This window comes from Lolium rigidum, chromosome 7, assembly GCF_022539505.1.
Source record: "Lolium rigidum isolate FL_2022 chromosome 7, APGP_CSIRO_Lrig_0.1, whole genome shotgun sequence".
NCBI lineage: Eukaryota > Viridiplantae > Streptophyta > Magnoliopsida > Poales > Poaceae > Lolium > Lolium rigidum.
The window spans coordinates 109,515,758-109,539,313 of NC_061514.1; the positions used below are offsets into that span (position 1 = coordinate 109,515,758).

The 23,556-nt window shown below is 45.2% G+C and overlaps 1 protein-coding gene across 1 annotated transcript; it reads right to left on the reverse strand.

The window, feature by feature from the left end:
• Nucleotides 1-9,271: 9,271 nt before the first annotated feature.
• Nucleotides 9,272-14,524, reverse strand: LOC124670625. The gene is made up of 2 exons (XM_047207102.1): nt 14,440-14,524; nt 9,272-10,338 (listed from the first exon to the last, which is right to left on the reverse strand). Exons 1-2 carry the CDS (start codon nt 14,522-14,524, stop codon nt 9,272-9,274), a joined length of 1,152 nt encoding a protein of 383 aa, XP_047063058.1.
• Between the last annotated feature and the right edge of the window lie 9,032 nt (nt 14,525-23,556).

Sequence of the window (23,556 nt, forward strand, 5' to 3'; positions counted from 1 at the left end):
TTGAAGATAGACACTTGGTACAACTTGCTCCTACTTATGAAATTGCTGCTGCTCGCTTTAGTCCGCATGTTGGAAACTAAATTTGTTAATCTCAATCCTATAATCCAACACATGTTTCTTACACTCGGTGATATGGAAGAGGGGAAAAGAAAGATTTTGTTTTAGAAACCCTTCTTAGAGAATTTGGTGGTCTAGCAAGAGAGGCTAGAAAGGTCTTTGCTAAATTTAATATGCTTGGTTCTCATACTAATTTTGTTGGTCTCCTTGAAAAAATTGACATGGATACACTAATAATATTAATGATGGTGGGGAGATCAAAGCACCAATACCATGTAAACTCCTAGCTATGAATGATGCACTAGAAAATAACTATGCTTGGCTTGTTCCTGAAAATTTGTTCGATGAGAGTAGCAAGCCCAAGACTAATGAAAAGGGAGACGCTGAAACTTATGTATCCAATATACTATGCATGGTTGAGAAAACTCCAAACCCCACTGTAGATGCACCACCCTTTGATAATACTTGATATACACTTTCTGCGCCTAGCTGAAAGGCGTTAAAGAAAAGCGCTTATGGGAGACAATCCATGTTTTTACTACAGTATTTTTGTTTTATATTTGAGTCTTGGAAGTTGTTTACTACTGTAGCAACCTCTCCTTATCTTAGTTTCATGTTTTGTTGTGCCAAGTAAAGTCTTTGATAGTAAAGTAAATACTAGATTTGGATTACTGCGCAGAAACAGATTTCTTTGCTGTCACGAATCTGGGTCTAATTCCCTGTAGGTAACTCAGAAAATTAAGCCAATTTACGTGAGTGATCCTCAGATATGTACGCAACTTTCATTCAATTTGGGCATTTTCATTTGAGCAAGTCTGGTGCCCTAATAAAATCCATCTTTACGGACTATTCTGTTTTGACAGATTCTGCCTTTTATTTCGCATTGCCTTTTTTGCTATGTTGGATGAATTTCTTTGATCCATTAATGTCCAGTAGCTTTATGCAATGTCCAGAAGTGTTAAGAATGATTGTGTCACCTCTGAACATGTTAATTTTTATTGTGCACTAACCCTCTAATGAGTTGTTTCGAGTTTGGTGTGGAGGAAGTTTTCAAGGATCAAGAGAGGAGTATGATACAATATGATCAAGGAGAGTGAAAGCTCTAAGCTTGGGGATGCCCCGGTGGTTCACCCCTGCATATTCTAAGAAGACTCAAGTGTCTAAGCTTGGGGATGCCCAAGGCATCCCCTTCTTCATCGACAACATTATCAGGTTCCTCCCCTGAAACTATATTTTTATTCCGTCACATCTTATGCACTTTGCTTGGAGCGTCGGTTTGTTTTTGTTTTTGTTTTGTTTGAATAAAATGGATCCTAGCATTCACCTTTATGGGAGAGATACACGCTCCGCTGTAGCATATGGACAAGTATGTCCTTAGGCTCTACTCATAGTATTCATGGCGAAGTTTCTTCTTCGTTAAATTGTTATATGGTTGGAATTGGAAAATACTACATGTAGTGATTCTAAAATGTCTTGGATAATTTGATACTTGGCAATTGTTGTGCTCATGTTTAATCTCTTGCATCATATACTTTGCACCCATTAATGAAGAAACACTTAGAGCTTGCTAATTTGGTTTGCATATTTGGTTTCTCTAGAGTCTAGATAATATCTAGTATTGAGTTTTGAACAACAAGGAAGACGGTGTAGAGTCTTATAATGTTTACAATATGTCTTTTATGTGAGTTTTGCTGCACCGTTCATCCTTGTGTTTGTTTCAAATAACCTTGCTAGCCTAAACCTTGTATCGAGAGGGAATACTTCTCATGCATCCAAAATCCTTGAGCCAACCACTATGCCATTTGTGTCCACCATACCTACCTACTACATGGTATTTATCCGCCATTCCAAAGTAAATTGCTTGAGTGCTACCTTTAAATTCCATCATTCACCTTTACAATATATAGCTCATGGGACAAATAGCCTAAAAACTATTGTGGTATTGAATATGTACTTATGCACTTTATCTCTTATTAAGTTGCTTGTTGTGCGATAACCATGTTTCTGGGACGCCATCAACTATTCTTTGTTGAATATCATGTGAGTTGCTATGCATGTCCGTCTTGTCCGAAGTAAGAGAGATCTACCACCTTAATGGTTGGAGCATGCATATTGTTAGAGAAGAACATTGGGCCGCTAACTAAAGCCATGATTCATGGTGGAAGTTTCAGTTTTGGACATATATCCTCAATCTCATATGAGAATAATAATTGTTGCCACATGCTTATGCATTAAAGAGGAGTCCATTATCTGTTGTCCATGTTGTCCCGGTATGGATGTCTAAGTTGAGAATAATCAAAAGCGAGAAATCCAAAATGCGAGCTTTCTCCTTAGACCATTGTACAGGCGGCATGGAGGTACCCCATTGTGACACTTGGTTAAAACATGTGCATTGCGATGATCCGGTAGTCCAAGCTAATTAGGACAAGGTGCGGGCACTATTAGTATACTATGCATGAGACTTGCAACTTGTAAGATATAATTTACATAACTCATATGCTTTATTACTACCGTTGACAAAATTGTTTCATGTTTTTAAAATAAAAGCTCTAGCACAAATATAGCAATCGATGCTTTCCTCTTTGAAGGACCATTCTTTTTACTTTTATGTTGAGTCAGTTCACCTATCTCTCTCCATCTCAAGAAGCAAACACTTGTGTGAACTGTGCATTGATTCCTACATACTTGCATATTGCACTTGTTATATTACTCTATGTTGACAATTATCTATGAGATATACATGTTACAAGTTGAAAGCAACCGCTGAAACTTAATCTTCCTTTGTGTTGCTTCAATACCTTTACTTTGATTTATTGCTTTATGAGTTAACTCTTATGCAAGACTTATTGATGCTTGTCTTGAAGTACTATTCATGAAAAGTCTTTGCTTTATGATTCACTTGTTTACTCATGTCATTACCATTGTTTTGATCGCTGCATTCATTACATATGTTTACAAATAGTATGATCAAGGTTATGATGGCATGTCACTTCGTAAATTATCTTTGTTATCGTTTTACCTCGCTCGGGACGAGCAGTAACTAAGCTTGGGGATGCTGATACGTCTCCGACGTATCGATAATTTCTTATGTTCCATGCCACATTATTGATGATATCTACATGTTTTATGCACACTTTATGTCATATTCGTGCATTTTCCGGAACTAACCTATTAACAAGATGCCGAAGAGCCGATTGTCTGTTCTCGCTGTTTTTGGTTTCAGTAAATCCTAGTAACGAAATATTCTCGGAATTGGACGAAATCAACGCCTGTGGTCCTATTTTGCCACGAAGCTTCCGGAAGACCGAAGAGGAGTCGAAGTGGGGCCACGAGGCGCCGCCACCATAGGGCGGCGCGGCCCAGGCCCTGGCCGCGCCGACCTATGGTGTGGGGCCCTCGTGTGGCCCCCCACGTTGCCCTTCCGCCTACTTAAAGCCTCCGTCGCGAAAACCCCAAAACAAAGAACCACGATACGGAAAACCTTCCAGAGACGCCGCCGCCGTCAATCCCATCTCGGGGGATTCTGGAGATCTCCTCCGGCACCCTGCCGGAGAGGGGATTCATCTCCCGGAGGACTCTTCACCGCCATGGTCGCCTCCGGAGTGATGAGTGAGTAGTTCACCCCTGGACTATGGGTCCATAGCAATAGCTAGATGGTTGTCTTCTCCTCATTGTGCTTCATTGTTGGATCTTGTGAGCTGCCTAACATGATCAAGATCATCTATCCGTAATGCTATATGTTGTGTTTGTCGGGATCCGATGGATAGAGAATACCATGTTATGTTAATTATCAAGTTATTACCTATGTGTTGTTTATGATCTTGCATGCTCTCCGTTATTAGTAGAGGCTCTGGCCAAGTTTTTGCTCTTAACTCCAAGAGGCAGTATTTATGCTCGATAGTGGGTTCATGCCTCCATTGATACCTGGGACAGTGACAGAAAGTTATAAGGTTGTGTTGTGTCGTTGCCACTAGGGATAAAACATTGATGCTATGTCTAAGGATGTAGTTGTTGATTACATTACGCACCATACTTAATGCAATTGTCTCGTTGCTTTGCAACTTAATACTGGAAGGGGTTCGGATGATAACCTGAAGGTGGACTTTTTAGGCATAGATGCAGTTGGACGGCGGTCTATGTACTTTGTCGTAATGCCCAATTAAATCTCACTATACTTATCATGAAATGTATGTGCATTGTTATGCCCTCTCTATTTGTCAATTGCCCGACTGTAATTTGTTCACCCAACATGCTTTTATCTTATGGGAGAGACACCTCTAGTGAACTCGTGGACCCCGGTCCATTCTTTTATACTCGAAATACAAATCTGCTGCAATACTTGTTCTTTACTCGTTTTCTCTGCAAACAATCATCTTCCACACAATACGGTTAATCCTTTGTTACAGCAAGCCGGTGAGATTGACAACCTCACCTGTTTCGTTGGGGCAAAGTACTTTGGTTGTGTTGTGCAGGTTCCACGTTGGCGCCGGAATCCCGGTGTTGCGCCGCACTACATCCCGCCGCCATCAACCTTCAACGTGCTTCTTGGCTCCTCCTGGTTCGATAAACCTTGGTTTCTTTCTGAGGGAAAACTTGCTGCTGTGCGCATCATACCTTCCTCTTGGGGTTCCCAACGAACGTGTGAGTTACACGCCATCAGCCGACCGAACAAGAAGAAGATGATATCTCTTCTTATCTGAACCTTGATGGTGAAGATGAAGGCCGTCAGCAAGAAGATGCCGAACAAACGTCGATAAACGACGATCTTCAAATGGAAGTAGCAACCACCTCCGGCGCCGAGGTATATATATACACTGAGCCTCTGGTGATACAAACTAACTGATTTGAATAAATATGTGTGTACTAACGCGCGCGACTCTCTTTCTTATTTTAGCCCTCGGCCGGATCGTCGAAACAATCGAGTACGTCGTCAAAGCGTGGCGCAACCAAGACGATGAAACAAGGAGAAAATGCACCATCGAGGTTGTCGACAGTGCAACCGGCAGGCCGTTGGAGCCCCGCAAGAACGCCACCAAGTTTATCAACCAATGCGGAGCCGTTGTTAGAGACAACGTCTCGATCACCGTCCAGGAGTGGAATGAGCCAAAGAAGGCACGAATTGGTTCCACTTTTGTCGATAAGAGAACAAAAAAAGATTGCTTCAAAAAGCTTATGGAACATTTCGTTCTACCTACGGAATACAACAAATTCGATGAGGAGGGTAACAAGATTGAGGAAAACAAGGAGAGGAGGAGGCTAGTCAAACAGTTCGCTCTTCATAGATGGCCGACGCATTCCGGAAATTCAAGCAAAATCTAGCCCATGACTTTGTCAAGGAGAACAAGACTCCGGATTTCAAAGGACAATATGAGAAACTGAAACATGATTGGCCAGAATTTGTGAAGCAAAAGAAATCGGAGCAGTTCATTCAAATATCGAAAAAAATAAGGAAAATGCGGCTAAGAAGGAGTACAATCATATTATGGGGCCGAGGAGGGTATCGCCTTTGGGAGCCTAGGTGGGAGAAGATGGAGAACGAGCTGAGGGCGCGAGGAATCCGTCCGGGTACGGAGGGATGGCACCCAAGGGCCAAAAGCTGGTGGTACGGGCATGGGGAACGCTGAACCCGGAGACAGGGAGTGTGTTTACCGGGGCAAAATAATTAAACCCACCCAAGCCCTTATTGACGCAATGAGGGATGCTCAAGAGGGGAAGATCAAGTTCAACGGAGAGAACGACGCGCCGACAAAAGCCCTCGGGAATCCTGAACACGGAGGACGTGTACGAGGCATGGGGCACATTCCGTGGAAAATAGGGTTCTCCCAGAACGATGACCCGTACGGTTACAGAAGCCGTAAGAGAAAGATGGATCGGGAAGCAGATGTTGTGGCGCGGTTGGCATCGGAAATGGATGTGATGAAGAAAACCGTGAGTGTACTAGTAGCCGAAAGAGATGCAGCTCGGGCGCAGCATGAAGATCATCCATTGGATCTCGGAAGCCGACAGCGGAGAAGCGGCGTGGCTTCCACGGAGGCCCCCACCGGCTGGTGCACCGACGATCGAGATTACTGCACCGGAGCCTCCGGCGATCGAAATTACCGCACCGGAGCCTCCTCGCTACCCCGTGGACGATGTAAAGGACATGAAAGAATGTCATCTGTATTATCCAATGGGGAACATGTCCATGAAGGTAGCCATCGGCAGTGCTTTACCATGTGAACCTGGAGCACTCCACCACAACAAGCCCATTCAAGATGGCTATGCTCGTGTCACGGTGGAGGACATAGTCCCAGGGTTTGATGACCTGGAGATTGACATTGCTACACCTGAAGGGGAGAGAAGACTTGGAGATGTCAAGCGCCATTTCATTCTATGGCAAAAGAAGTTTATCAAGTTTCCAGGCGAGGCGCCAAGGCAAACAAGTCCACCCCCCTACGGTGGTGGTGGCGGTGGCGGCGGTGGTGGTGGTGGTGTTGCTTCACCTACACCTCCTTCACGTGAGCCGACGCCGCCCCCCAATTCACCTCCGGCGGGTAAGCAGCCGCCGCCCCCCAGTCCGCCCCGGGCGGGTAAGCAGACGCCGCCCCCCAATCCACCTCCGGCGAAGAAGCAGAAGCAGTCCTGGACTATCAACCCGGACCCTTATGTACCTAAGACCACAAAGGTAGAGCCATCACTGAAGCCTCTCCCCACAAGGCCTTGGGAACGTAGTGCCGAGGAAGTCAACGCGGCCGCGACTACTGATTATGAGAAATGGAAGGCGGACTGCAAGAAGAAAAGAGAGCCCGAGCCCAAGCCGTATTTTCCGATGAGCAAAAGAAGTGGGCTAAGTCATTTTTGAGCACACCGTCCCAAGCCGCGAAGAATCCGCTCGACGACTATGCACGTGAACTTCGTAGGCAGGCACTCATGTTGAAGGAGAAGAAAGAGCGGGCGGAGAAGCAGGAGAAGAAAGCCTTGGAGGAGGCCGAGAAAGAATTAGAAAGTAAAAAAAGCGGGAAACGAGTTGCCCAGCTCGGGGAACAAAGTAAACAATCGATTGCCCCGCTCATAGTGAAAGCCGCCGGTCCGGATGCCCCCGATATCATAGCAGATGCGGCAGCACAGGGATTGACTGTAACGAGTGCCAGAGAACAAGCGGCCAACTTAGGTATGACTCTTCGTGCAGTGTTAGGCCTTGAGGAGGCGCCAATGAGTAAACCAGTAATTACATATGTGCGGAATGGGCCCCTCGTCGAGCCTGCGCAGGAAGAGGATCTACCTCAACAAATGAAAAATCTGCTGAATTGGTACAATCGTTACATAAAAAATAAAAACGCCAAAGAATATATTTATGCGGAAGTTAGACATGAGCATCACTTCAAACATTACTATGTAACAATTCATCTGAGTGAATTGTTCCAGACTTTCTCAATCTGCGCGAGCTCGACAAATCTATCATCGCTTGCTACGTTCGTAAGTGATTTATTTCTACCCCATCTCGTTCATTGCCTGCACTATATATATGTCCTAACTATATTGTTCTGTACTCTATAATGCGGAATGAAGATCAAGGAATGCGAAGTAAGGAACATCCATGATGTTGGGTTCATTGACCCACACATCGTTAATGGATATGTGTTAAAACATCACCCCGCCGACGTGGAGGAAGACCTGTGGCGGTTTCTTGATAAGCAGGAACTCAAAAGTGATATTCTATTTCCTTACCATTTTGGGTGAGTGTTTCTGTCTTGAGCACATTATCTTTTGTTTACTCCATGCATGGTATGTGGCTAATCGATGAGTTATGCATGATTGTGCATGTATCGTGTCCGCAGGTTCCACTGGATTCTGCTAGTAATTAAATTTCACGACTCCACAGTAATCGTCCACGACTCTCTGAATATGGATTCAAAGCTTTGGACCGACATGAGAAAAATGATGCAGAAGTAATTATTTTCATTCATTTGCGCTCTATATCGATCGGCCTATTTCGTTCATTTCCTAATATCAAGTAACTAATAACTCTCTTGTTTTCATTTAATTTACTTTGCCTTGTAGGATTTGGAGACGGTTCGTAGATGCCAAGGTCGGTGAGTTCAAAAAAGAGCTACATTTTATGCGGTCAAAGAGTGGGACTGGGGATATTCAGCCACCGGGGACCAATCTATGTGGATACTATGTTTGTGAGATGATCCGGAGATACACCTCTGAGCGGGTTCCGAGTGACAACAATATCAAGAGGAATAACCTCCGGATGATGCTTACTCCAGAAGCTCGCTTCCGAGCACTTCAAGAGGAACTAGTCTGGATGGTTCGTGAGGGAAGTCGTCGATCCTAAAGGAGAACACTATGTAGAGGACGTAGAACTTTATATGCACTAAATTGTGTATGGAAACTTGTTCAAAATTGTATATGCTGGTCATCCGATATTGAATATATATTGTATATTCCTCTTGAATTCTCTTTGGTTCTAATTTCAAATTTGTTTGAAATTGTACATTCATATGCATGTATGTAGTACCGTACAATATGTGAAACTCCTTCAAAATTAAAATAAAAAACAAAAGAAATAAAATAATACAAATTAAAAAGAAACCAGGTTTGGGGGGGGGGCTAAAACCCTAAACCTGCGGCGGCCTTTAGTCGCGGGTGGCCAGGAGAACCGCGACTAAAGGTCCTCCGCCCCGACGGACTGCTGGCGGCCACGTGGACGTGCCTTTAGTCGTGGTTCGTAAGGAACCGCGACTAAAGGGGGGGCCTTTAGTCGCACTTAATTGGTCGCGGTTGCGCAACCGCGACCAATGGCAGTTGCGAACCGCGACCAAAGCCCTTTTTTCTACCAGTGTATGAATTTTGTGTGCAGGTGACTGGAGACGGTTACTCGGGATATATACAATCATGGTGGTTGGCGGCTAAAATGATTCAAGATGCATAGATGATATATATTTCTATTTTTTCGTTGGTTAATCTTTATGTCCACCTTATATGATCCATAAGTTATAATACTTTTAAAATTTGATACTGCGCATAAAATGGTTGTGTGCATATACCAGTGCAGAGGTCGGGCTATGCTCTCCATTTCGAAAAAGAAAACATATCTAATACGGATACAGTCGAGCAGATAAAAAAACAGAAGTAGCAACTTCCGTAGAAAAAAACGGAGCGAATGAAATGGTACTGTTACTGTTGTGCAGCCTATATGAGCACTACTACTCTCAACCTCTGTAGCGCGTTAACGCAGTAACCGGCGAGCAGGCGGCTGCGAAACACAGACGAGCGAGATGTCGTCGACGACGGGCCCGCAGCGGGTGCCACTGTAGTCGGACTTGGTGTGGTAGGCGGAGCTGCAAATGGCCACCAGCGTCTTGCTTCGGCTCGCCGTGAAGGCGAGCGAGGCACGCCTGCTCCCGCCCGTGCCAGTCGAATTGTACACCACTGTCATGGTCCGGTCCGTCGTAGACGCCTGCACGCGCATCGGCTGCTGGTCCTGGGCCACGCACCCGTTTCCGGCGTCGCCGACGGACAACTCCAGCGTGCACGAGCTCCCGGGCACGGTGTCCACCTCCTGAAGCAGCGCGGCCTCGCCGCCGGCCACCAGCTCCACGGCGTAGGAGCCATGCGGCACCATGAAGTGGGCGGAGTTTATGTACTTGACGACCTTGGAATACGACATGACCTTCCACCCCGGCAGCGGCGAGACGTCGTTTCCGTCCCTGCCCGGCACCAGCACACCATACTGTGATTCCGGGGCGATGTATGGCCCCTGCTCGAAGTCGCCATTCCTCAGCAAGTTATCGGCAGTGGCCTGAGGAGGGTAGATCGTCTTTATGGCGACGGCGTCGATGGTGGGGCCGCACGCCGGGTCATCCTCGTGGATGGGGTTATGGACGATCAGGGAGACGACACCGGCCGTGGCCTGGAACGCCCAGCAGTAGGAGTCCCAGCCGCTGCTGGTGTACACCGTCTGGATGGAGACCTCGTTGGGAGCGCCGCCGGGGACGACCGACACGTTCAGCTTCTCGTTCTGGGCGCAGGTTCGCGCGGCGCTGAAGGTGACGGAGTACTGCGTGCCCGGTGTCACGTAGAGCTGCTGCTGGATGTCGGCGTCGTCGCCCAGCCGCAAGGCGTGCGCGCCCTCCGGTACCGCCAGAAACATGTCGCCCTGCTTCTGCCCGGATTCGATGTACTCCACGTGCCCCGAGATCTTCCACTGTGGGATTGTGTACTCACCGGTGACCCTCGAGCCGTCCATCTGGGATCTGTCCGGCGAATCCTCGAAGTTGCCATCCGGCAGCAGGCCTGTTGGCGTAATGTGACGTGTTAGAGAGGTGTACTTGTATTAGCTAGTTTTTATTTACATGTATATAGTAGCTAGTTCGTGTGCTGGTATAAGTATAGATCAGAAAATGTTAAGAGAATTGAATTAATAATTAAATCCTGTAGAAGTTCAAGACATATTAGAGCTCTAAGCCTCTAAACCATGTTTTGGCTTGTCATCATTCTACAGATACCAATCAAAAATAAGAATGGGAATATGAATACGAATACACTCAACAAAGTAGTATCTTTAGATTATCACAACATTTCTTCTCAAAAAGAAGACTACTTATTACTGCAAGGCGTTAAGTTTGACTTCATAAACTTTTTATTTAGCTTTTTTCGATAAAGGAATTATATTGATATCAAAAGATACCAATTACACCCAGCCTCCTAATAGCAGTAAGGATACACACTACCGAAAAAAAAACTAAGAAACAAAAGTCCCGCTATAGTATCCCAGAGCTAACAACAGCAATACAACCACCACCAAGACAACACCTGAAATACAGAATATCCAAAAGCGACGCCTCCAAGAAGGAAATAGTGCTCCAGCACCGTAGTCATCCGACCAACGATCTTAGGTTTTCACCCTGGAGATAAGTCTTCGCTCTCAAAACAATGCCTCCAACAAGGTCATTGCTAGATACGACCAGTTAAGGGCAGACCTTGGGTTTTCACCCTGAAAGGTAGGACTCTGAACTTCACATGTGATATCGCCCCCACTATCATACCACTACTATGAAGCCCGGCACACCAAAGCAAGTCCCTCAATATCGCGGAGACTTAAACCTCCCTTAGCTAGTTCTCTCATCTGGCCTTCATGATATTCTCTTCTTCTGATTTTCCCTCTAGAACCAAACTGTCGGAATAAAAGCATGAGTGCGCGCGACCGAATACCACCCGATCCAGCGAACTTCATGCAAAAGATGCACTATTCCATTTGCCGGCGGAGCTTTCTGGAACTCATCACTCTAGCCAGTTCAAGGCAGAGTGGCCTCCGACATGTCTTCATCTTCACATGAGAGAAACCTGAGGACCGCCACCATAAAAGGTAGACCAGCAGCCCCCACGCCACCAGTCACTCATGTCGGATCACTAGAGAAGAAAAAGGCGGCGCGGATCATGCATGTCGCCACTGCCGAACTGCCGCCGGGGCCGAAAGCCACCAACGCTCCACCCACTCCTCCATGGCTATCAGCGAAGTGCATCAGGCCACGACCAAGCAGCGATGCCGCCCGGCATCCTCAACCTGCGCCCCATCACCTCCCATGATGTGTCGTCGCGGAAGCACTCTCCACCCCATCGTCGTTCGACGGAAGGGGCGCCGCCACCGCCACTGGAGCCGGGAGCAGCGGCGTCCTGAGGAGCGGGTGAACGAAATCCGCTCGGGGCTGGAGGCTGGGGGCCTCCGCTGCCGCCCGGGAGGAGGGCGGCAGGGGAGGGTAGTTCTTCCCATTTACCTCAACTATTGGCTTTACAACTCTCAAAAATGAACTATTAGCTTTACAGCGAAATTTCCCACTAGGGGAGGATCAATCTTCCCAACCAAGAGAATGTGAAGTTTTTTAAAAACAAGAGAATGTGTACGTGTCATAGGCCGATCGAATGAAGCTGCCATTCGATCGCTAAGCATAGATCATGCATGATCCGACGAGGCACTGTTGTCTAGTGCTACGAGTTAGGAGATCAAGAAGCTAGCATCTAGATCTGATCTCACATGGTGAGATTCTGCAGTACCGTAGCTACACTAGTTGTATATGCATTCCGCTTGCGTGAAGCCTGACTCTGGATCTACATTCATTTCCTACGCATGTGAGAACGCACATCAGAGCTAGCCCTTGTTGGATGTCTGTGACACCTTGGTGGCTTGTCATGGAACTAATTAACGCAAACAAGTCAACTCCTTGGTGGCTTGTCATGGAACTAATTAACGCAAACAAGTCAACTCCGGCAGTTTTGGGACAGAATTTGCTAATTCTCAGTAGATTGGGAATTAGCTTAGGGCTCAGTAGATTTTCTAACCGGTACTTGATACACGGAGATTCGTGCAAATTTTGTTTGTTTTTTAGCGTTGTTACGTGCGGGTATGCACCAATTACAGTAAAATCATACGCGTGGAAAATAAAATGCGTGAAGCAGGTTTCGAACCGTATTTTGTACATAGCTGAGGAAAATTCATCATAATATATGAGGTTCACGTTTTTTTGATTTTTCTAGGACTTTTTGCTTTTTATTTTTATATTTATTTTGTGCATAATATATGAAGTTTATTGCGACAGAGCAATGATTTTTTTTACAGTTGCAAGTGGAGTTGCAACTGAGATTTTTTTTGTACAATTACAAGTGGAGTTTTAAATGATATTTTTTTGCAGTTGCAAGTAGAGTTGCAACTGGGATTTTTTTGTACAGTTACAAGTGAAGATGCAAATGATATTTTTTTTGCAGTTGCAACTGAGATTTTTTTGTTCAGTTACAAGTGAAGTTGCAGATGATATCTTTTTCTGCAGTTGCAAGTAGAGTTGCAACTGAATTTTTTTTGTACAGTTACAAGTTGAGTTATAAATGATATTTCTTTTTGCAGTTGCAACTGAGATTCCTTTGTAAAGTTACAACTGGAGTTGTAAATGATATTTTTTTACAGTTGCAAGTGAAGTTGCAACTAAGATTTTTTTGTACAGTTACAAGTGGAGTTGCAAATGATATTTTTTTTGCAGTTGCAAGTAGAGTTGCAACTAAGATTTTTTGTACAGTTACAAGATGGAAATGATATTTTTTTTTACAGTTGCAAGTGGAGTTGCAACTGAAATTTTTTAGTAGCAATCGATATTTTTCCCCAATTGCAAGTGTGGTTGCAATCAACATTTTCTCCAATTGCAAGTGTAGTTGCAACTGAGACATTTTTTAGTTGCAAATATGGCTGCAATCGACATTTTTGTTCAATTGAAAGTGTAGTTGCAACTAAGACTTTTTTTGCAAGTGTGGTTGCAATTGGTTTTTTCTCCAGTTGTAATTGTAGTTGCAACTAGGATTTTCTCCAGTTGCAAGAGTGGTTGTAACTGAGACTTTCTGCAGTGTGGTTACAACTTAGACTTTTTTCGATTGCAAGTATGGTTGCAGCCGAGTTTTTCTCCAGTTGCAAGTATGGTTGCAACTGAGATTTTTTTTCTAACCAATTTCAGATGAGATTAGTTGTGGGTATAGTCGCTCTCTTTAATTCCAGAAGTTGAAGAGTGGTTCTTTGTTTTTTTGTGTGTGAGCATGAATTTGGGCTGATCGAGTACGCGAAATACATACTTGAGCAAGTAGTGCATGCATGCACGTGAATACACTTGATCGATCCGGCCTTTGGACTTGCTTTGTTCGCTTCGGCTGAAAGCATGTCGTGTGGCCGGACGCGCTCTTACACGTTTGTTATGGTTGTAGGATGGTATTTAAAGTGGTTATACTCTTCTATGCGTCTGGTTTATCAGATCTAACACCCGAATAGAATTGAAGAGCGTCCTTACACATACGTAAATAACATCACATCAGCAGCCTAGCGGTAAGCTCCCGCCTTCTCGCCCATTGCACCTAGGATAGATCTAATCCCAGCTACGCTGATTTTAATTCCGTTTTTAGGTCACGAGCTTCATAAATGGGCCGGCCCACAGCCGCGTGACCTTCAGCGAAACGGTGTCATCCCAACAAAAATTGCCCTGACAACTCGACAAAAAAATAACACGGAAGCTGAACTAATTATTGCCCAAATCAATTTTTACTGAGACGTAAGCTAATTCTCAGCATACTAAGCTCTAAACAGACCCTAAATATTACTACCATCCCTGCAAATCTAAATTATGCGCTCTATTGCGCGCAGGCTTTCTGTGAAAAAAATAAATGCTGAAACTAACCATCTTACGTACAAAAAACAAATGACACTAGTTCATTTGACTAACACCCAGCACACTAGTTGTACCATTGGTTTTTTGCAGATATCAATCTACTCCATTACTGTCAATTCTCATACTCATACATCCCGTTAGTGGTACGAACTAATCATGCAACAAAAGTATGCAACTATATTTTGCGGCTAGCTCTCACCATCGTCGGACGAAGCAGGTCGAGCAGCCGCGCAGACGACCAAGAAGAACAGCGCGAGGCGACGTCCGCCCTTGATCACCATCATCGATCGTTGCACCTTGTACGCCAATGCACGTACCTAGTACCTCGAACTCTTCTCTGACCTCTGTGCTTCCGGGAATGTTGGAATATTACTCCGCTCCCGAGCTTCTATCTGGCGCAGAGCTTACCTGGGAAGTCGCCGTTCTACTCCACTTATATAGGGGACGCGTGTGCTCTGATCGTGAGAGGAAACAATGCGCCGATCGATCGATCGATCAGTGCGAGCGATGCGCGGCTGGGATGCCGGCGGGTCGTCGCGCGGGCACGAGGCCACGAGACGGGCTGCACCGTCCTAGCTACTCCTGATCCCTGATTCGATCGGTTCGAATTTTGATCAATGGAATGGCCGTCTAGGACTCGCCTGCTCGCCAGCGCAACGGCGCTGCTGCTGCGTGCGGTCACGTGGACTCGGCGGCCGTTGGAGTGGAAGGATTCCGCTGTCCCCTGGATGGATCGGTGTACGTGTCCGTCGCTAGGTCTCTCGATCGGCCGCGGGATTAGTCTTGGTCGGTGTCATAATATAACTCTTGTGAGGAAGAAGTGGAATGGGAGGTCGATGAGCTGTACCAGCTCAGCTCTATGTTTGTGCCTATCTGTGCTTGATCAGGTGTTCTATGATCCGCGGGGTAGTTTGATCAGGTAGTCACATGGATTTGATTTGCAAGAGTGGCATCGCTTACGAGTCGTCGCAGATTCAGGCTGCCTGTAAAATGACAGCTTATCAAAATGCAGATGCTAGTGCTCGAAGTCCATTCTAAGGCACATGTGACCTGTAAAGAGTGTCCAAGCAATACAAAAAAAACTTCATTTTAGGGAAAAAAAACACTCTTTTCAAAATATTGGGAAATTTGTACGAAAACAAAACAAAAAAAAGGGGAACGGAAGCAAATTAAAATTTAGGGGCTCCAGAATCATAACAACCTCAGACACTAGTACTACATTTTTTTTAGGGGAACACTAGTACTACATAGGCTCGGCTTAAGAAAGGCATGTGGCCTATCAATAGGAGACATGGGCTTTGGCCCAGACTCTTATGGGAGGAGGAAGAGATGAATTTTCGGATTCACTGAAAAAACAAAACAAAAACGAAAAAAAGATGGATATTCAGACTTGACAAAATGAATATATTAATATGAACCACAAAAAGATAGAACTATATAGTAATAAGTTATAAAAACAAAAACACTCCACGTAATTTGGAAATATTAAGGATTCATATATCAACATTTTAGATTGTAAAGTATGTCCAAACGCATTTCATAAATATATTCACAACAAACAGTTTTCATATAGGGCAGTTCAACCTTTTGTTAATTAAATCTAGAGAAGAAAATATTTTTAAGGATATTTATTGAAAATGTCACATGAAGGAAAAAAACATGAGGGGTTTTACACTAGTTTTGAGTTCCAACCAATATCAAGTCAAGTTCCATGTCCAGTCCCTATATGTTGCATTTCGGCCGCATCATTTAAGATTGTTTACACATCTACGATCTCCGAATTCTTTTCTATTCTGGGTAAAATAACTGAAAAAAATCTATCGTGTATTTTACACTTCAATATAATTGTACCTTATGGGGTTGTCCTAAGAACATCATCAGCCACGTCCCCCAAAGCGTCCCCAAAGTGATTTGGGGCACGTCGGACAAAAAAAAGTTCCCAGCCGCGCTCTCCAAAGCCTATTTTTGTCCGGCGCGCTCCAATACGGTATCCAGCATCCCGAGCCCGTCCCCGCTACACAAGGAACGCATGTGGCACATCAAACACAACGAAAAGATAGGCGAGGAGTGGCGGGACCGACGCGTCAGCGGCACATTGAAATTTAACATAACCGTCACCTACCTCGCGACGAAAGTTATTGGCGCACAGCGACGGTGCAGTTCTCGCAGAGGCGCAGCGAAGCGTCTCTTCGCGCCTAGCTCTGTGTGCGGGTGTTAATAAGCGCCACCGCTCCCCCGCCCTCCTCCATCCTATTAAAAGGGTCGCTCTCTTATCGTCCCTCACACACAAACCCTAGCGCCTCTCTCCCCAACCCTAGCCGCCACCATCTCAAGAGTCGATACCATTGATGGTAGAGGCGGAAGCCGAGGTCGCGAACGTGGTTGTGGTCGTCGTTGTGGCCGCGGCAGATCTGCACGCTCGCTGTCGCCTGCGACGCCGTCGTCTTCATCGTTGGACCTGCAGGAGGAGGAGCGGGAAGTGTTGTTCGAGTTCGTCGTCGTCCTCAAGGGCGACCCACTCGGCATCCAGAGGGTGCCGGACAAGTTCGCCGACTTCGTCGCCGGCAACAAGACGACCTCGCTGCATCTGTGGGAGGCTGCCTGCGATTGCTGCCGGTGGATTGTGGACGTGCTCTTCGACGCGTGCGGCAAGATGTACCTCTACACTGGCTGGGAGAAGTTCGCGCGCTACCACGACCTCAAAGCCGGCTGCATGCTCATGTTCTCGTACCTTGACGAGGGCGGCATGAGCGTCAAGGTGTTCGATGAGACGTGCTGCCGCCAGCACTACCACGGCGACGCCGAGGAAGAGGATGATTGAGTGTTGTTTCTTCGCAGCGAAAATAGGCACGGAGGGCTATCATCACCAGCTGGATTTTCGAGTTTAGGTGACTGGGAGTTCCTGGGAGTGTTCTTTCTTGGTAGCGAACACACGAAATCTGCGATGCCAACACTAGTTAGGTTTCGTTATTTCAACCATGGTTCAAACTATGTGTTAGTTTGTGTAAACCATGTTCCAAACTATGTATTAGTTTGTGTAAAACCATGTGCCTAACTATGTGTTAGTGTGTGTAAATCATGTTTCAATTATGTATTAGTTTGTGGAATTTTTCTTCTCTCTATTGAAATAAAAATACAAAAAAAACAAAAAAAGAGTATTTTAATATTTTAAAAAGTTTGGGGGCGGCGTTTAGGGGACGCGGTTGGGGAGCAACGTACCCCAAATGTTCGATCCGTCGCTGTTTAGGGGACGCTTTGGGATGCGACTGGAAATGCTCTAAGTAGGCCAATCCAAACAGATTCAACTTTGTCATAGCTCAGACCTCAGAGAACCAAGCATCACATTCAATGTGGTTTTATCCCCCACTCAACCACATCAGAGATCAAACTCTATGTTTGGCGCAATATATTTCTCACAAGTCACAAGTCACCAAAGTGGATTATCCTTTGTAGCAGCAAACGACGTATTTGCAGTCGATAACGAGATGCTAATGTGGACACTATGCGTGGTTGCATGTGTGTGTTAGTGTACATGGGTGTGTGACTCATTGTATTGGGTGTTTTTTCTGAAATACAAGAGTAGATATCATAAAACTACACCTTGGTTAACATCTTAATTACAAATAAATTGGAGTTTTGTTACTGAACCACGCCTTTTTATATCAGATCACCCAAAATACATTGTTCGGAGCTGCTAATAAAAAATGGTGGTTCATTTCGTCTCCGACATCCTTTTGTTAGACTAATGTATTTGCCACAATTGCTAATTCGAGGTTACACTAGTAGGAAAAGTCTCATCAGTGACGCACCAAAAATTGATTCTGTGACGCATGCACGGTGCGCCACAGAAACGTCGCCACAAAAATAAGGTTTTTGTGGTGCACCAGTGCATGCGCCACAAAATTAAGGTTTCTGTGGCGCACGAGCTAATGCGCCACTGAATTTTATTTTGCTGCGCCACAAAATAATATACAGGTGTACTCGATTTTGTACTGCCTACTGCTGTTGTGTTATACGGGTGTTTGTTATACAGGTTTTATACAGGTTATATACTGATATAATATAGATAGATATAATATGGACATATATAACCATCACATCATCATCACATTACTTAGAACCCGATCGAGTTATACATATCATAACTACGCATTCGGTTAAATTGGTTAAATCGGTTCGGTTTATACGGTTTTTCGGTAAATACGATTTCAATACTTCTGTTAATACGGTTTTATACGAGAATACGATTAGGTTTCGGTAATAACCAGTAACTTTCGGTTCGGTTTCGGTAATAACCAAATTAACCAAAGTTGACGCCAATTTTTGAATGACGGGCAGGGACAACTTTTGGCATGACTTTCTGTGAGTATTTGGTCAAGTAAAAAATATTTACAAAACCTTTTGGAAATGGGATATAAGTAATTAAGTAGCATTTGGTCAAGTAAAAAATATTTGCATAACCAGTCTGCAGCCATCAGTAACATGAGATACAATACAAGTCAGTAAGTCACCAAATCACAGATTCCAATGATAATATATTCTGTCCCAAACTCAAAAGATTTCACTAAACCATAGATTCAAAGGATAATATTCTGTCTCAAACTCAAAAGATTTCATCAAGCTGGAACAACTACTACAGTTCTGGAACAACTACTGCAGTCTAACCCTCACATTGTGACCTTGTAGTAAGTTTACTAGAACAACTACTTTAGCTTCCTGGAACAACTACTTTAGCTTAGTACAGTTCTGGAACAACTACTGCCTGTCTAGACCTACAGTAGTAAGCTATTTAAAACTTAATATAACTACAGTCTACAAGAAGTCAGGCAACATTTAGCAGCTTCCCCTCCAGGCCTCCACGCATGAAGATCAATCAAGAGATATTATCTCATCATCATCATCATCCACTTCGAGGCATCCATCAGCACTAGGTTGGTACATAAGCTCTGTTTGATGGCCACCCAGCTTGCTAGGATTTTTTTTGCAAGATTTCATATGGTTGATAAGGGAAGAAGTACCTGCACTTGCAGACTTGCAGCCCAGTTCTGCACCGCAATAGTTACAATTAGCACGAATCGCATTCTTCTCCTGAACTGTGAAGTGCTGCCATATCTTGCTGCGTGTGTTTCTTTGTTTCTTGACAGTAATGTCTGGGCTCTCATCTGGTGTGTGGAGAGAAGCTGCAGCGTCATCAGGACTAGCACCGAGGTATGACATGCCCTCACTCTCGGACATCTAAACAACACAAAATGTATCTCTGTATCATACATTCATACATAGCGTGATAGCTAGGGACATGCAAAACACTGAAATTTCTCAAAGCATTTTCAGAGGAGTAGAGTTAGTGATGAATTGCTACCTGAGAGCCGAGTAGGGGACTAGGGGATGACCGGTGACGATGAGAAACGGAGTGTGGAGCCTCGATGTGCCGAGGTGGGGCCGTCAGGCATCCGTAGTGGGGGTCGGCGCGGGTCACCGTGGTGGTCGCCGCAGGTCGCCGTGGTGGTCGCCGCAGGTCGCCGTGGTGGTGGGCGCGTTCGCCGTGGTGCTGGGCGCGGGTCGTCCTGGAGATGATGGAGTGGAGGCCAGCAAGGAGGGGGCGGGGATGGCCTGCTAGGAGGGGGCGACGGCGGCTGGATAGAGGAGCGCGTCGCCGGACGGCCGAGGAAGGCGCGCCGCCAGCAGTTCTAGGGTTCGCGCGCGCCGCCTCCTTCTGCCTGGTTCCGCTTCGCGTCTGGACGAGGACGAGGCGACGAGCGACCTGGGCGTCTTTGCGTCTGGGCGTGGCAGTTGTTGGGCTGAGCGCCTGGGCCGCTGGCCGCTGCCCGCTGGGTGGGCCTTGGCGCCTTGCCCACACTTCGGTTAATTCGGTATAAACCGCGGTTTTTCGGTTTAAAACCGAAAAAACCGAGTTTCATATGGTTAATGTTTCTGTTAACTGTAACCTTAACCAGAAACTGGAAAAACCGAATTTTCAGGTGCAGTTAGGTTTTTTCGGATTCGGTTTTCGGTTTCGGTTCGGTTATGCCCGGTCGGAATACATATAGCTCCATACAACTCATAATCCATGCAAATTAATTAAGTTCATCATCTCTAGATACAAATGAAGTGACACCGGCCGCCGCCTACACTAGGATGAAATAGAGTACCGCCGCGACGATGGTGAGCAAGAGCGAGAGCACAAGGAAGGTCTTCATCTTCATCTTGCTCTTGTTCGACTGGTGCGTCCTCCACTTGGCAACCGCCTCGTGTCTAGTCGGGTACCCTTTGTAGCAGTTTCCGCTGAACTTGTGCACCTGTTTCTTGCACTCCTCCCACTCCTCGTACACTCCTAGAACCCGCCCCTCGAACACGACGTAGTACGTCATCTCTATGGACACAAGGCATATTAGTATATAATGCAATGGAAAGAGTTAGAGGGTTCACACGCATACATATTCACAAGAATTAAAGCAAGGGAATAATAATAAACCTAAAAGACATATAGCATCGGTATCACATAAGTAATCAAGTTCAACGATAACGACTACAATAGTAATTGAAGTCCAACAACGACGACCACCGTTTCGAGCAAATTAAGCAAGTTTAGTTTACAACACGGTACAAATTGTCCATCGATTCAAAGTAATGCTAGGCACACCGGCCTCGGTCAACGAGACGTCTTCTTGAGCGGCTCCGGGAGCGGCTTGTACAAGTCCTTCGTCGTCCACGTCCTTCCATCACCCTGCCTATGTAGGCGTTCTTCGATATCCCTCTTAGACAACCCTCTGAGTTGGTGTAAGAGCCCCGATGCGTTGGATACATCTTGTAAGATAATTTCCGAGAGCTTGAATGCGATGGAAGTCTTCTCTAAGATCATCATCACTGATTTCCCCCGACAATTTAGTGGGTCTCGCTTACTAGGTGGCAGACACATCATCTCTGCATCCTCGACAAACCCTTTAAGGTGATGGAGGACATAGAAGGCCTCCTTAATGCTGCCAGCTGGCTGCTTGATACAAGGGAAGTCGATCACGTGCTTGAACCCGAGCTTTTTAGTGTCCGGCCTGATATATTGCCCATTCTTGTCGAAGGTGCCTCCATTTTTGGAGTAGCCAAGGATAGCCTCATCGAGAACACTCCTTATTCTCTTGTAGTCTTTCTTCGTCGTCGTACTCGATGAGTCAAAATACTGGGCTAGTGACCACTTCGGATCTAGGATGATGAGTGTGCAGTATTTTTCCCTGCTCAACACATGCAATTGAAATGGAATGTTGGAAATAATCGGCAATGGAAGAAATATATAAGAAAGCATAAGTTACGACGGCCGTGAGAGGATGTGTACTTACTCGGGAAAGACAGACAGAAGAATGGTGTTGCTCTCTTTGTACATGAGCATGAAGCTTGATACGTCTCAAACGTATCTATAATTTCTTATGTTCCACGCTAGTTTTATGACAATACTCACATGTTTTATATACACTTTATATCATTTTTATGCATTTTCCGGTACTAACCTATTAACAAGATGCCGAACCGCCGCTTCTGTTTTCTCGCTGTTTTTGGTTTCGAAATCCTACACAGGAAATATTCTCGGAATTGGACGAAACAAAAGCCCACGGTCTTATTTTCCACGGAGTCTTCCAGAACACCGAAGAGGAGACGAAGAGGGGCCACGAGGAGGCCACACCATAGGGGGCGCGGCCCCACCCTTGGCCGCGCCGCCATATGGGGTGGGCCCCTCGGGCGTCCCCCGACTCTGCCCCTTCGCCTATATAATCCTTCCGTCGCGAAAACCCTATCACCGAGAGTCATATTCCACGAAAAGTTACGAAGCCGCCGCCATCGCAAAGCCAAGTTCGGGGGACAGAAGTCTCTGTTCCGGCACGCCGCCGGGATGGGGAAGTGCCCCCGGAATCCATCTCCACCGACTCCATCGCCATCTTCATCGCCGTAGCTGTCTCCCATGATGAGGAGGGAGTAGTTCTCCTCCGAGGCTGAGGGCTCTACCGGTAGCTATGTGGTTCATCTCTCTCTCCCATGGTGTGATCTTTATGTGATCATGAGCTTTGTAATCTAGTTGAATATGTAGATGTTACTCTTGTCTATTATGCACTCTAGAGGTTACTTTAATATGAACTCCGGAGTCACTCTCCACGGTGTGATGGTGATAGTGTGCGCATCGTGTGTGATTCCTTTATGACGTTGTGGAGCTTGTTTATTCCGGCTTGAGGTGTGCTTTTGCAGCCCTACACAATGAATGGTGTTTGTTATCCAACAAGAGAGTGTTTGAGAGTAGCATTTATTTATTCAATTATGTGATCATTGTTGAGAGTGTCCACTAGTGAAAGTATGATCCCTAGGCCTTGTTTCTAAGCATTGAAACACCGTTTCCAACAAGTTCTCGCTACATGTTCGCTTGCTGCCATTTTTATTTCAGATTGCAATTACTACTTATAATCATCCATATTACTTGTATTTCACTATCTCTTCGTCGAACTAGTGCACCTATACATCCGACAAGTGTATTAGGTGTGTTGGGGACACAAGAGACTTCTTGTATCTTAATTGCAGGGTTGCTTGAGAGGGATATCTTTGACCTCTACCTCCCTGAGTTCGATAAACCTTGGGTGATTCACTTAAGGGAAACTTGCTGCTGTTCTACAAACCTATGCTCTTGGAGGCCCAACACTGTCTACAGGAATAGAAGCGTGCGTAGACATCAAGCTATTTTCTGGCGCCGTTGCCGGGGAGGTAAGGTAAAAGGTATTCACATCCTCCGACTACTAAGCTATTTCCTAGCACTGTTGCCGGTGTGTGAGTGTTCGAAGCTATTTCCTTTAGATTCTGCAATTATATCTTTTTGTTTCTTGTTTTTATTTTCACTAGTTAGGCTTAATGGAAAACAACAAAAATATTAGAGATCTTTATAGTATTTATCTTGAGTTAGGACATGAGGTGTTTGAAGAGAAAATTAAAAAACCTATGGAACTTTATATGCATGCTAATGGCAATGTTATTAGTATGAATGCTTTGAACACCATTGTTGCTAATTCTATGGAAAATTCTAAGCTTGGGGAAGCTGGTTTTGATGAGCATGATATTTTTAGTCCCCCGAGCATGGAGGAGAAAATTTACTTTGATGATACTTTACCTCATATATATGATGATTACAATGATGACTATCATAATTTCAGTCCACCTACTATTGAGGAGAAAATTAATTATGATTACAATATGCCTCCTATATATGATGATTATGGTGATGAGAATAATAATGATAGCTATTTTATTGAATTTGCTCCCACTACAATTAATAGTAATGACTATGCTTATG

Excerpts from the sequence above, each read along its gene's own strand:
- LOC124670625 (XM_047207102.1), bottom strand. The coding sequence starts at position 14,524 with ATGATGGTGATCAAGGGCGGACGTCGCCTCGCGCTGTTCTTCTTGGTC. Across the intron at positions 10,339-14,439 it reads ACCTGCTTCGTCCGACGATG|GCCTGCTGCCGGATGGCAAC; the intron begins GTGAGAGCTAGC and ends TTACGCCAACAG.